The sequence below is a fragment of the Balaenoptera borealis genome (genome assembly GCF_965194805.1).
Source record: "Balaenoptera borealis genome assembly, chromosome: 9".
In the NCBI taxonomy this organism is placed as follows: Eukaryota; Metazoa; Chordata; class Mammalia; order Artiodactyla; family Balaenopteridae; genus Balaenoptera; species Balaenoptera borealis.
The window spans coordinates 59,284,234-59,299,393 of NC_138873.1; the positions used below are offsets into that span (position 1 = coordinate 59,284,234).

Here is a 15,160-nt window from a genome sequence, read left to right on the forward strand (position 1 = left end):
TATGGGAGCCTGATCCCAGGGCTGGGTCTGCAATTTTGAAGCTTCTCTTTATGTTTGTTTCCTGTTGGTGCTCAGTGGTGAGAACTTTGCCAAGACCATGGAGACCTCATGGAAAGCCTTGCCTCCAAACTTCCTAAGTAGCTTAGGCTTCTTGTTTTTCCCGAGGAAATGAATTAATTTAATAAAGTAAGTGCTGAGGCTGGGTGAGCTTGGCTGGGGTTACTAGAGATGGTTTAAGCAAACTTCCAGGTGTTCTCAAGCACCTCAAACTTTAATGGCTAGAGTTGGAGACAAGGAGGTGCCTCTGGAGGTCTGGGGGTGATCAGTTCTTCCTTTTTTCCATGAACCCCCTCTCTCATCCACTTATCTTGATATGTTTCCAGTTACTTCCCTGCTTTGCTGTTGTGTGGGTTGATATATCACAGAATTGTTTAATTTGCTTTACTTTTGTTTCTAGTTTTAAGTCAAAGGGGGTACATGCATTTGGTTTTGCAAAGCTTTTGATGCACACTTAAACGGGCGTATAATGGGCGCATGCTGAATGCTGTTGTGACGTAGTGGGACGGTGAGGGCCAGCCCAGTGACCTCTCTCTGCTCTCTCTGCTGCAGGTGATAAGAAGTACATCATGGGGCCCAAGCTTTCCACTCTTGACGCCACCGTCTTTGGACACTTGGCACAGGCAATGTGGACCTTACCAGGGACGAGACCTGAGCGGCTGATAAAAGGCAAGCCCTACGAAGCTCTTCAGGTTTTGGGAGTTGCTGGGGGGTGGACGGTGGGAGCAGCACAATGGAGAATTCTAGGCCAATGCCCCTGAGCTCGGCTGTGTTTTATGGAGGCGCCAGGCCGTGGTGTCTGGGGCCAGGGTCGGTTTCCTGTGCTCAGGATATGTAGAGGGCTTGCATTCCCCCTAGTGCCCTTGTTTTGTTGGTCTTCCTTAATTTCCTTTGGACTGTGGTGGCTCACCAGTTTCTGGTTTACCCAGCACTGCGGCAGCCGTGGTCGGGTGGGACTGATGAGCTCACTGCCCATCTCACATGCTCCTTTTGAGTCTGAACTGGTCTCAGATATTTCACACGTGGGTATAGGTACATATGATTCTGCGTCATTTGAGTTCAAAGCACTCCCTTCTCCTATTCCAGCGGGGTGTCTGTAGATCATACGCTGAGAATAGTAGAGCTAGAAAGTTCAAGGTAGTGGGAAAATGGGGAAAGTGTCAACAAATGCTTTGTAAGTCTAGCGCTATGTGAGGTGTTATTATTGATATTATTGTACATGCATTTTGACCAAAGAAATGGTATCTTTGTTGTGTGATCTTGATGTAAGGCCCATGAGAATTACAGTTCTAAACTGGAGGGGTCGAAGTGGGATGAGTGGGACCGGAGCTAGAGGATGCTCGTATGTGTGGGGTAGGGATGGGGGTGGTTGCCAGGAGTAAAATTGGCAGTGGGGCAGGGAAAGTCAGCTCAACCTGGATTGATGTCAAGGGACCAGATCTTCATGTGTGTATGTGTGTGTGTGTGTGTGTGTGTGTGTGTGTGTGTGTGTGTGTGTGCATGCGTGTGCGTTGGAGTGGGGTGGTGGGATATACATGGCAGCTGGGGCCTCTGGGAGAGGCTTCCTCTGCCTTGATGAATGGGAACCATTTTGAGTCGTCTCTGGTTTTAAACAGTACCTAAGCAAGTGCCCGGGGCCTGGGAATGTGGGGATCCAGGTTCCATATTTCGATTTGGGGAAGGGGATTGACGAGAGTTAATCAGGATTTTTATACCCCAGCTGAGAGACTGGAGGTGTACATGAGATCACCAGTGAGTAACATATAGAGTACTCTTAATTAATGTTGGATGGATGGATGGATGGATGGATGGATGGAACCAAGCAAGGCAGAATCATACAAGAAACTGAGGCAGGTGAGCAGTCATGTGTGGTAGTCGTGGGTGGGTAGGTGGGGAGGTTGGTGAAGGCTGTAGCTGTGTGTGTGTGTGTGTGTGTGTGTGTGTGTGTGTGTGTGTGTACTCATGTGCATGCCCAGAGATTCAGACCAGGCTAAAGGCAGCAGGAGTAACTCTCCAGATTGGTGGGGATGGGGCTCTAGATACATTACCAGACTTGGTTGGAATGGATCAGGCATTGACTGAAGGTCTTTTAGAACGATAGCTAGGCGGGGATAGGGATAGTATGGACTTATGTTTAATTTCCTAAATGATCAGCATGGAGGTGTTCCTTGTCTTGTGATGTGCTGGAAGTTATCTAAATTGAATATGATAACATATTGGTGATGTTTGTAGCACTTAAAGTAGTTTCCCTTTATTTTAATCAGATTTTCCATGGTGGTCTAAAAGATAGTGATTCCTTTTCGTTCATCTAGGGGTGTGTTTTGTATTTACTCTTGCTTCCTGTTTCTTCGTACTCCCTCCTTCCCTACCACACCACCTTTACACACCTATGCATACACACACACTCACATCTACTCATATGCTTCTATACGCACATGCCCTATACACACTCACTTGTACACATACATTTACACTTCTACCCAAGCACATACACACACACACCCTATGCATACACACTCACACACACACACTATGTGCACACACACACACACACACACACACACACACACACACTACAGTTGACACTCAAACAACACAGGTTTGAACTGCATGGGTCACTTATACGTGGTTATTTTTCAGTAGTAATGACTACGGTATCACACAGCCCATGTTGGTTGAATCCACGAATGCGGAGGAACCTTGGATACAGGGGACAGACTATAAGTTCTATGCGAATTAACCCCCATGTTGTTCAAGGGTTAAGTGTATTGAGGCCATCTGTTATTTTGTCAGAAGGATTTAGGTATCCAGTATCAGTAGAAATCTCAGATTGTACAGAATCCCTTCTCGAAGAAATGAAGCATCTTTTGTGAATTTATTTATGACTTGGCCCTTTCCTCTCTTACTTCCTGGAGGGACTTGAGGCATTTAGTGTTCTTTTTAAAGAAATGATCAGTGTTTTTGGAGAACTGATTTTGAGTCCCATGCGGAGACGCACACATTTGGGGGAATCTGATGCTGTCACCTGCAGGGCACTTTGGCACGTAGATGCAGATCCTTAAAATAAGCCGGTAGCTTCCAGCTCTCCGTGGGGATTGGAGGAGCACGAATCATTCAAGTCCACGGCAAGCCTCTAAAGCTCACTTCAGTCATTATTCTATGCCCCTTTCTAACCTTTTGATCGGAGCTGCTAATGCAGGCAGACTACTAATTTGATCTCAACTTCTCTGCCTTTGCTCTTTTTGTGGTGGAGACTTTCAGAGGAGAAGTAGAAACAAACAACCAAGAGTCTGGATAATTTAGAACTGGCTCACATCCAGGAGTGGAAGTGGCTTGGATCTGGCAGTTTTCTGCCTTAGCTTTGGAACAGCCAAGCCACTATTGTCCTTGCCATCTGTGTGAGTGTGTGTGTATCAAAATTAGCTTTTTGGTCCTAGATATTATTTAAAATAATCTAGCCACACAGGCTACTCCAGGAAACATCCAGAATCATGAGAACTTTTCCTTAATTTAGGTGAGTAGGAGGACAGACTTTGAATATTCAGCAATTCTTAAAATATGCATAATATGTTTGTGTATGATATGAAATGTCATTTCCTTACTAGAGAAAATTTAGAAAAGATAGAAAAGTTTAAAAAAAATAAAATTAACTTGTGACCCCATCGCCCGCAGAGAAATTCTGTTAATATTGTGGTATGTTTCCTTATCTTTTATCAAGTACATGTATATATGTATGTTTAAAAATTGGGATCATTATGTTGATATAGTTAAAACCTCCAGTTTTTAAAAAAAATTAATTTATTTATATTTGGCTGCGTTGGGTCTTCATTGCTGCGCGTGGGCTTTCTCTAGTTGTGGCGAGCTGGGGCTGCTCCCCATTGCGGTGCACAGGCTTCTCACTGCGGAGGCTTGTCTTGTTGCGGAGCACAGGCTCTAGGTGTGTGGGCTTCAGTAGTTGTGGCACGCGGGCTCTAGAGCACAGGCTCAATAGTTGTGGCGCACAGCCTTAGTTGATTCGCGGCAGGTGGGATCTTCCCAGACCAGGGCTTGAACCCGTGTCCCCTGTATTGGCAGGCGGATTCTTAACCACTGTGCCACCAGGGAAGTCCGTAACCTGCAGTTTTTAATTAACTATGTATTATGGCCATTTCCCTTGTCATTAAATATTCTTCAAAACAGTGTATTTAGTAGTTGCATAATATCCTATCCCATGGCTACATTGTAATTTATGTGATTAATCTTTTTCTGAACTTGTGGGTTGTTTCAAATAATTTTTACTAACATTCTATATTAACCACTGTGCCACCAAGGAAGTCCCGAATCTCAGTTTTATTATCAGCAAGTTTTTTTTATTAAAGTATAATTGACATACAGTATTATATTAATTTCAGGTGTACCACATTCAATGTCTATGTCCATTTTGAAATGATCACCACAATAAGTCTAGTTACTGTCATCATACAAAGTTAATACAGTATTATTGACTATACTTCCCCATGGTGTACATTACATCCCCATGACCTATTCTCTTTATAGCTGCAAGTTTGTACCTCTCAGCCTCCCCCATTCATGTCCCCACCCTCTGACCTCCCCTCTCCTCTGACAACCACCAGTCTGTTCTCTGTATCTGTGAGTCTGGTTTTGTTTTGCTTTTTTTGTTTGTTTATAATTAAAAATTTTCTTTTTAGTAGCAAGGATACTTTATTTTTTTAATTAATTTTTTAAATTGGAGTATAGTTGATTTACAATGCTGTGTTAGTTTCTGCTGTACAGCAAAGTGAGTCAGTTATACATACACTGCTTGTTTGTTTTTTAGATTCCACATATAAGTGAAATCTTATGATATTTGTCTTTCTCTGTCTGACTTATTTCACCTAGCATAATACCCTCAGGTTACATCCATGTTGTCACAAATGACAAGATTTCATTTTTTTATGGCTGTGTAATATTCCATACTATGTATGTTTATGTGTGTGTGTGTGTGTGTGTATCTTCTTTATCCATTCACCTATCAATGGACACTTTGGTTGCTTCCATATATCCTGGCTATTATGCTGCAGTGAACATAGGGATGCATGTATCTTTTTGAATTAGTGTTATTGTCTTCTTAAGTAAATACTCAGGAGTGGAATTGCTGGACCATATGGTAATTTTATTTTTAGTTTTTTGAGTAACCTCCATACTGTTTTCCATAGTGGCTGCACCAATTTACAGTCCCACCAGCAGTGCACGAGGGTTCCCTTTTCTCCACATCCTAACCAACACTTGTTATTTCTTGTCTTTTTTAGCAACCCTCTTAATGTGGAGTCACATTTGATATTTTGATCAGAGTATCCTTATTAGAGAATTGCATGTGGATTTGGCACTCTTTAAAATAGACATGGAGAGTTGGAGAGCCTAGAAAAGTGAAAGTAAAGCACAAAAGGGAACGGGTTCTGTCGCACAGCTGCTTGCCCTGGAGAGCCGTACCAAACCCAGAGAACCTAACACTGCTTTTCTGAATTTGTAAGGAACACAACCTTCTGGGTTTTAAGAAAAACAAACACTGTTCAGCAACTCTTTTACCATCAGTTATTTATTGTACATGGATTTTTTTTGGCTTATTATTTGATAGATTAAAAGGTGGAAAAAATGCTGGATATCTTTGAAAAATATGCATGTATATGCCCACCCCATACTCTTACTGTTCTCCATTCAAAGTGTTTAGGAAGAGGTTGTGGGGGAATTCAGGTCTCAGGGAAGGGCTGGCTCAAATGATCTTTGCTGGTCTTTGTATCCTGAGATCTGTGAATTAGCTTCAGTGAGACTGGGGAAGAGGGGGGGGGTGTCCTCATTACCGCATTCAGGTTTGCTAAGAACTTTTTTTTTTAATATTTTAAAAAAATTTTATTTACTTATTTATTTTTGGCTGCGTTGGGTCTTCATTGCTGCGCGCGGGCTTTCTCTAGTTGTGGCGAGTGGGGGCTACTCTTCGTTGCAGAGCACGGGCGCTAGGTTGGTGGGCTTCTGTAGTTGTGGCACACGGGCTCAGTAGTTGTGGCTCGCGGGCTCTAGAGCACAGGCTCAGTAGTTGTGGCGCACGGGCTTAGTTGCTCCGCGACATGTGGGATCTTCCCGGACCAGAGCTCGAACCTGCGTCCCCTGCATTGGCAGGCGGATTCTTAACCACTGCGCCACCAGGGAAGCCCTGCTAAGAACTTTTCTGAAGAGGAAATGTTCAGCGCCCTTGCTGCCTGTGTGACACAGCGTTATAGGGAGCAACCAAGGACACAGCCAGCACCTACCACAGGCGTGGAGCCAGGAGGTGCCGAGTAAATACCTGGAAACCAAAAGAGTGTGTGTGAGCGCCAGCCCTAGGTTTTCCGGATATTGGCTGGTTAAGAACCCGGGGCTGGCAGTGGTGCTGGGAGGAATTGGAGAAATATAGGAAAATAAAAGGAGTCACTTTTTTCAAAGAGCCGTGGGGAATATTTCCATTTGAGAAACTCCAAGAGAAAAACTCTTTATTCTGTCTGGGAGTGTCCTTGGGGTAGAGGGCCATTTGGCTTTCTGATAAATATCCTCTCAAGTTGTCTGAGAATATCAGTAATCACTCATTAGTCATTTTACTAATTTATTTTATTGGATTTTTAAATTATAAAGGTAATACATATTGTCACAATAAGTTGAATTAAACAGGTGTATTTTAAAAGATTTATTACCTTCCCCTCACCCATGTCCAGTGTCACTCCCATAGAAAACTAATATTAAGGATTTGGAGTGAACCCTTCTGTGTCTTTTTTTTTTTCACATACAAATTTACATACATGTATATAGCTGTTTTGGTTTGTTTTTATTGTTTTAAAACTAAACAGTGGAATTGCATTATACACATTACTTTATAACTTGTTTTTTTCACTTAATAGAATATTATGTCTTTTTAACAGTTGCCCAATATTCTATAGAATTGATACACCAGAAGTTATTCAATCAATCCCTACTGATGGACATTCAGGTGTTTCCATCTTTCTTTTCTTTCTCTTTTTTTTATTGACATAATACTGCATTCGACATCCATGTTCATCTATCTTTACATACTGATGATTTTATTTTAGTAGAATAGAGTACTAAAAGTGGAGTCCTGAGCCAACAGGTAACTGAATTTAAAATTTCAATAGATAACATCAGATTACTTTCCTAAAAAGCTTATAGCAATTTATACTTCCACCAGCCATGTAGTATAACGCCTGACCCTCCACACTGGATGGTATTAGACTTTTTTACCAGTCTGATAGGTGACATTATCTGATTGTTGAGTACACTTTGAAAAAAACCCTGCAGTTTTAAAAAAATTATTTCACAAAGTTTACATCTTCAGTATAGACATTTATGTTAACATGGGCATCTCTCTCTCTCTCTCTCTCTCACACACACACACACACACACATATTACACACAGGCTGTTTCTACTGCCGACTTTTTTCATTCTTTTTGGCTGGTAGCACATTGAGTGGGTCAGCTGGTGGAGAATCTAGGAACAAGCAAGGATTGGCAAAACCAGATAAACGGAGAACTCAACTGTAAATTTTCACTCTTTGTTTCACTCTTTTTATCAGGGGCAGGATATGAGGATGGGCATGTGAGCTCGCAGCCCTTGCTTATCAAAAAGCACACCCTTTCTTCACTGTGTGATAAAGAGATCTCTTCTTCACATTACCTTTGAGTGACAACACCTGTCTCCTCAAAATTCCTGAGACTCCAGAAAGAATTACAGAAAAATATTCTGTAACAGGTAGTGGGAAGCTATTAATTCCCAGGCCAGGCTGTCAGCTCATCAGGAGAGAGGCAGAGTTCAGTCATGGTGAAGGGAATGGAGTCTGGAGACTGCTTGTGTCTGAATCCTGGCTCAGCCACTATATAGCTACGTGACCTTAGGCAAGTTAATTAACCTCTCTGTTGCTTCAGTTTTCCTATTACAGATGGAGATATTAATAGTTCCTGCCTCATAGGATTGTTGCCAGGACTAGGGATGGGAGTTAATATAATTCAGCAATAAATAAAGCACTTCAGGTAGTGCCTGGTACACAGTAAGGCCTATATACATGTGTGCTATTATTAATTTTTATTATTGCAGACTGAAGGGGTTCTAATGTCACACAGTCATGAAGGGGGCAGCTCTCCTGGAAGAAAGGTAAAGAAACAGGCTGTAGAGAGAATGGCTACAAAAGAAGTAGAGACAGTCATATATTGTGTAGATCCCATGGACATTATGACTAGATTCTTACTTTCTGGGAACGGACTTGATTGAAGCAAACAGGGTTGTCCCCAGGGCCTGCTGTGAAGTGACCACAATTCATCTTTGATATTCCCTGCCCCCAATGGCCCCTTGCTGCTGCTTCTGCGTCTTTATCTAATTCTTGGTTACCAGCAATACCTGGTGAGGCGTTTCGTAACTGCTTCCCTGAGGGAGAAAATAAGGGAAAGTTTTGCGTGCATCTGCCCAAAAAGGAGCAATGATGTTGGCTTCTTAGCTTCTGAGCGTGTACAGAAAGTCTTCGAGTTGGGGGCAATCAGAATGGACTCATATAAGTGTGAGTTGAACTGTTTTGATCTGAGAAGACTGAAAATGGTGACCTGGAACCAATACAAATCCACTGGTTTACAGGATCCATGAAGCAGGGGGATTTGCCTTATTATGTTTTGTAGTGGATGTATTTAAGCAGAACAGCAATCAAGTTCTGAAAAATTTTAGTGGGAAAATGCTTATAATGTTACAGGAAGTGACAGGTAATGATAATAATGACAATAAATAAATAGAAAAAAATACTGAAAGAAATCACACCAAAATGTTAATTGTGATTACCTTGGATTGGTGAGATTATAGGTGCTTTTGTTTTCTTCTTTATGTATATATATATATATATATGTATTATGTATATTTATACCATTTCTATATACAGACTTCTCATTTTCCAAAATGAGCATATATTATTTTCTCTGATAGAAAATAAAATAGAGTTGTTACAGGCTATAACCACTAGAGCTGTTAATATAGAAACAGCCTAAATGGCTATAATAGGGGATTGGAAAAAAAAAAATGAAACTATGGTACATCTGTATAATGAAGTACTGTGCAATTATCAAGGTGGTCATGGAGTGAAATTAAAAGGTTTACATTATATGTTGCTAAGTGAAGAAAGTAGCACAGGAAACAGAATATATAGTAAATGCTATATAGCAAATGTAAATATATGTAAATATATATATAAATATGTAAATTTCAGGAAGAGTTTAAGTGAAAATGTTATTATGGCAAATGGGATTATTGGTAATTCTTTTATTTTTTGCTTATCTGTATTTTCTAATTTCCTGCAATAAAACATGGATTACCTACACAATAAGTGAATGTTTATATAACTTTTAAAAAATAAACATCCAAAGAATATTCTTAGGGCAATAAAGTCCTATAAGAGACAGTGACAAATTATATGCTTATGAGGAGTGTTGCCATCTGGTGGATCAAAAGCAAAAACTCACCCTCTTTCTACATTTTTCATTTGGAATTAGGAAATGAAAGCCATATACCATGCCATATTTCAGATGAATGCCTGGACAATTTTAGCAACTTAACAAAAATGTTCCTTTGAGTCGCAGGAAAAGGAAGTAGACCAACGACAAAGCCCAGAGAACCCAATAGTGGGTGCAGTGTTGAATTTTATTTAAAAAATAAAAAAATCTCTGTTTTACTAAATATGTTTGCAGGCATGCTCATCCATAAAGACAATTCTGAGTTACCTATTTTTTGGATGATTCAGGGCAAAATATCCATCCTAACCTAATTTTTTTCAACTAGTTGGCATACTGACCAGCCCGTAATGACACTACAAATATTTGTGGAATGAAGGATCACTTCTGGCTGACTTAATCCAACTAACAGTTGGTGTGTTTTCATGGACTATAAATTAATTTAGATATGAACCAGTCGAAGCACTAGTTCTCTTGATATGCAAACATAAAATAATAAAATACTTCACAAAGCCAAATGATGGTAGTTTAGCTGCCATTTTGGATAAGCTACCCGCTCACTTCTCACCACCATCGGACTCACCCCGAAATTTCATTCAGCCCATTCACTGAATTTAACTTTTCCCACTCACCTTTCTCCTTCTGTGTATGAAAATCTAAACATTTTGACAGTGCCTCTGTGGAAAAACATGGTTAATGCCTACTCTACCCCATCCTTCTAGTTTCCCAGAAAGCCAAGCGGCTGGTAGATTGTTGCCTTTGAGAACTAACCCTCGCTTTCCTCACCACCCTGCAGGTGAGCTGATCAATCTTGCCATGTACTGTGAGAGGATAAGGAGGAAATTCTGGCCTGAGTGGCACCATGATGATGACAACACCGTCTATGAGTCCGAGGAGAGCTGTGAAGACAGCAAAACGCATACGCCCCTGCTGGACTTCAGCTCTTACTCAAGGACAGAGACCTTTGAAGATGAGGGAGCAGAGAACAGTTTTTCCAGAACCCCAGACACGGATTTCACTGGACACTCGCTCTTTGATTCTGATGTGGACTTGGATGACTACACAGACCATGAACAGTGCAAGTGACGTTCAGCCCCGCCGACCCTCCTCTGTTGGAGCTGCCATTCCCTGGGGTCAGTCCAGTTTCCCGGGTGGAAATCCATCCGCGCTGGGAGGAGATCTTCGTGCTTGACACAGTTCTCACAAGCTAACGGGACTAGAGCAGCCTTATTTCTTTTTTGTACAAACAAGACACAGAACCATTCCGATGGCTCCATTTAAAACAAACAGGCAAAAAAGAAAGTCAGCATGGTTCCTGAAATCCACTTTTGTTTTCATTAGAAAACTAAGATTGTGTGATAGAGCAGGTGCAAGAGCAGGTTGTCCGCAGATGGTGTGTACATCGATCCCCTGCAACCCGAGGGCTTAGGTGCAAGATGGATTCTTGAACGTCCTTCATGCAGCAGGGTTCAAAGTCAGGAGAGATGTCATGAGAAGGAATGTAGGAGATAAATGTTCTATGGTGGCTGCTTGTATTTCCTGTGTGTATATTGTATGTTGAGATATAAGTCAAATAAAATCCATAGATATTCAGTGAACACCTACTATGTGCAAAGCACTGTGCTAGGTGCTAGCCAGTATGAGTTTTATCCTAAGCCCTGCCAGTGGCTAGCTGTGTGATTCTGGGCAAGTCCCTTAATTCTTGTGTGCCTCATTTCCCTCACCTGTAAAGTGGGGGTAACAATAGTCCCCGCCTACCTACCTCACAGGGGTGTTGTGAGGATTCATGTGGTAACATACGGCGCTTTAAACCTCTCGGAAGAGGTGTGACATAAACACATTTTATTCTTTAATATGCTTCGTGTGTGTGGAGATTGGAGGGCAAAGGAATTCCACATCCAGGCAACAGCGGCCACAGTCACTCGCCCAAGCGGAGCCAATGGAACACACACCAAGGCACAGTTAGGACTCTGTCATCATCCTCTTTGTGATCTTGCTTGAATCGAAATCTTTTGTTCAAAGAACCTTGGAAATGTTTCTACAGATCATCAACAGCTACAAACAGTCTTCAATTCTACTGTACATTTGCAGAGAAGCCTTTCTTTCGTTGCCTGAACGCACACTGGAACGTTGTCCTTTGTTGATTCTGGAGTGTTAAGTTGCCTACGTTTGGTTTACTTGGGGGGAATAAAGCTCAGGAATAGGATGGATTTAATAGTGGTGAAGGGGAGAGGATTTGATTGATTTTTGTAAGCAGAAGCTCGCCAACTTGTAATGTCTTTTTTGAAAACAAACCTTGCAAGATGTATTGGAAAGATGAAGTAGGAAGAGGATCGTTGTAACTGGTAGCAGAGCACTTTGTGCAGTGTAGACCCTATGCAGTTTTATTAGCGCAACTTTTCTGGTGTTCTCAGCCATTGTCCGGTGAGGGGAAGGCAACGCTGAGGAAAGTCTTAATGTTTCTTAAGGATTTTTCCTCCCCTCCCCGTCCTCTCTCTCCCTCCCAATAGAGCCCCTGAACTCTTGGGGTTACTGTGTTGACTGAGGCACTCCATCTCTGAAGACATAGTTTTGGTTGACTTAGAACATTTTCTAGTGAAATATAGATTGAAGATCCTAGGGTGATGGCTGTGGATTTGGGCTTCTGACCACAACTGACTGGGGAAGGGTTATTCCTTATGGGGTTAAAGAGGAACTTCTTAAAAGACAGCGTCTTCTGGTAAGTTCACGTACTTTATTTGAAGAAGACTCTCTTTGAATATGGTTTTGACAAAATAGTCCTAAAATGCTGTGGATTCACAAAGAAGTAAAGGGGGAGAGTTTTTGAGGCTATTTACCATTTAAGCAACAGGGTAGGGCATATGTAACTGGGAAGAAATGCTGAAATACCCTAAGCTAGACATTTTTATTCCACAGAAAACTCAGTTGTTAATATCTTATTAAAGCCCTTCATCTTTTGAGAGGACTATTCGATGACTAAGAAGAATGTGTTGGAGGATGTATGAATGGATAAGCCTGTTTTGTTTCCAGCATCATTTGGACTGTTCGCCTCTCCTCTCTCTAGCTTAGTGAGTTCCAAGGCCAGCTGGTGGTAGTTCTGTGTGACAGGGAAACTCCTGGCCTGAAAATGTGAATGTAGTGAACAGGCAAACTGTGGACCAATCTCCACAAGGACTGAGTTCCCCTTTCCCCACCCTCAGCTGGAAAGAGTTGTGTTTGAAATTTTGTCTACAGTTTATTCTTCCTGTATAGCACCAAGTGTGCTGTATCTTCACGCCAAGAATGATTAAGTTATGAGTATGTAGAAGTCACAGATATTTTTTGTTGTGTGTTACTTGGAGGGCAAGTCCATGAAGAGCCAACATTCAAAGTGAAGTTGTAAGACCTTCCTTCATTCTCTTCAGGAGCCTCCCGCAGGGGCTTGAATGGACATTGCTGGAGTCCTGGGTACTCCCTGACAGCTCATGACTGGGTATTCAGCATTTTGTACGGGTAACTTGATTAGGAACCCTAGAGTAGACCGAGGTTTTACTTTCCCAAAGTTGGTTATGGAAACAAAATGACCAAGACAAAACCCACTGTGGAGTGGGTGACTGATGCACTCTTGATTGGGAAGGCTTTAATGTTATGTGCTTCATTCTAAAGCTATCCAGGTTTGAAGTGTTCTCCAAGTTGATGAACAGGTGCTACTTATAAGAAAAATAAGAAATTAGGGGATATTTTGGTCATCTGGCTTACTTGTTCAAGTTCTGTATTTCTTTTTACTGGAAGGTAACTTAAGGAAATGTGATCTTTAATGGTAGTAGATGATTTTGGATGGACAGAAGACCCATGGGCTACCTGTTCTTTTTTTTTTTTACCTCTCATTGTAAAATTAAATTCTGCCCTTCTCTCCACTTCCCTTTGCCTCAGCCCACCCCTGTCTCCACTCGTCAGGATGAAGGAACAGCAGCGTCACGCTGTGCCCTGCATACGCCAGAGTAGATACAGGGATGATTTAAATTTACGCAGGAGTAAACTATATTGTCGGAGGTTCCCATTTCTTGTTGTAACATCATGACTTGTGAATAGTGACACTACCAAGGCCACATGCTACCCAGCTGACTGATCACAGACTTAGAGCAACTGGACTTGAATCAGAACTGCAGTCTGGTCTTCACGTGAGCCCTGCCTGTGTGCACTGAGGTATGAGGATATGTGTTTGTGAAACAACTAGGGTTCAAGGAAAGGAAGCGTTAAGGATTATAGCTGTGGGGGTCTTACCCAGGTTATTTGAGAGAAAGTATAGACTCATAGAAATGGATAGCTGGGCCGTGGATTCGCTCTAGAAAGCCATATTTATTTGGAGGACAGGCCCGGAACGGAGGTCTTTCACCTTGCCTTTTACAGGGTTCTTCCCATTACATCATCTTGACTTGGATTCTTTTTAAAACCCACCTCCCCAAGAGGTCACTCCATGTTCATAGAACCAGCCGTCCCTAGTCTCTCTCTGACAGTGCTTGGAATTCTCCACTCTTGTCCCCTGTATCTCTTCAGCCTGGTCTAGGCCAATTCAAAGGATCTTTCTTTGGTATCTTCTCTGTGCAAGGCACTGCTGGGCTCAGTGAATGATACCAAGAGGATATCCAAGTCACTAAGACTCTTCATTCTCGGATTATATCTTTTAAGGAATCCATGCCCATATGCTCTCTCACTGGATATTTACTCACTGGTGAGTTGATAACCACCTACCCTGTGCCTGGCCCTGGGATCCACACTGGATATAGAGGGGTGAACAGAACAGACATGGCACCCTGGTTTTAGGGTATTCTCTTTTACCTAAGCTTCTGTGTTAACCTCTTTTACGTGCTTAGCCACTTCCCTGATCCATTCTGCTCATCACCACTAGATTAATATTTCTAAAAAGCTCTAACAGGGCACCGTATTGCTGCAGGCTGAGGTATTCCTTAGGGCCTGGTGTTCTCACCTCTTTCTTCACCTTGTTTCCTGGGGCTCCTCCACATGGTCTGTCCAGTGTATCCACGCTGGTCCATTTGCCATCGCCTAGACATGCCTCACGTGCCTGCGCTGTGCCTGTGCTCATGCCAGCCCTCTCCTGAAATGCCTGCCCTTCCTCTCCACTGGCGCAAGTCGTATGCACCTCGCAAGGCCCAACTTCGTCAGTTCTGCAGGAAGAGGTCTCATTATAATCTCCCCTTCCTCTAGAAACACAGCTCCCATCATTTCCTTCCCTGAAGGCTGCATGGGAAAGGTATGCCCAGAAAGTGGGCCGTACACTAGAAAGTAATGGTTTTTTTTTTTTTTTTATATTAAAATTGAAAACTTCTAAAAAGTTTCGGTTTTTAATTTTTTTGTCTCCATTGATAATCTAATTCAAGTCCTATGCCCTAGTCCAAGAAAAATACGTATCTGCAGATATATGAAATTTTACATGTAAGTTCAGGAGATTTAGAGACATCTTGACATTATCCGTGGATTCCTTAGGGGGTTCATGGACTGCAAGTGAAGAAGCCTTCTTCTAAAGAGTCTTTAAAAGTCACTGTTGTTAGTGTTTGTTCTTGCTTGCTTTTATCACAGCCAGACAGGAGACAAATTGGAA

General features: G+C 42.0%; 1 protein-coding gene across 5 annotated transcripts in view; it reads left to right on the plus strand.

The window, feature by feature from the left end:
• Window positions 1–11,154, plus strand: part of FAXC (failed axon connections homolog, metaxin like GST domain containing) — a 75,990-nt gene extending 64,836 nt beyond the window's left edge. For all 5 annotated transcript variants that reach the window (XM_082405253.1, XM_082405252.1, XM_082405251.1 and 2 more), the window contains 2 exons: window positions 610–726; window positions 10,358–11,154. In XM_082405253.1, coding sequence (XP_082261379.1) covers window positions 610–726; window positions 10,358–10,647 — 407 coding nt within the window. In that variant the 3' untranslated portion in view covers window positions 10,648–11,154. The remainder of the gene's footprint in view (window positions 1–609; window positions 727–10,357) is intronic.
• Window positions 11,155–15,160: the final 4,006 nt, after the last annotated feature.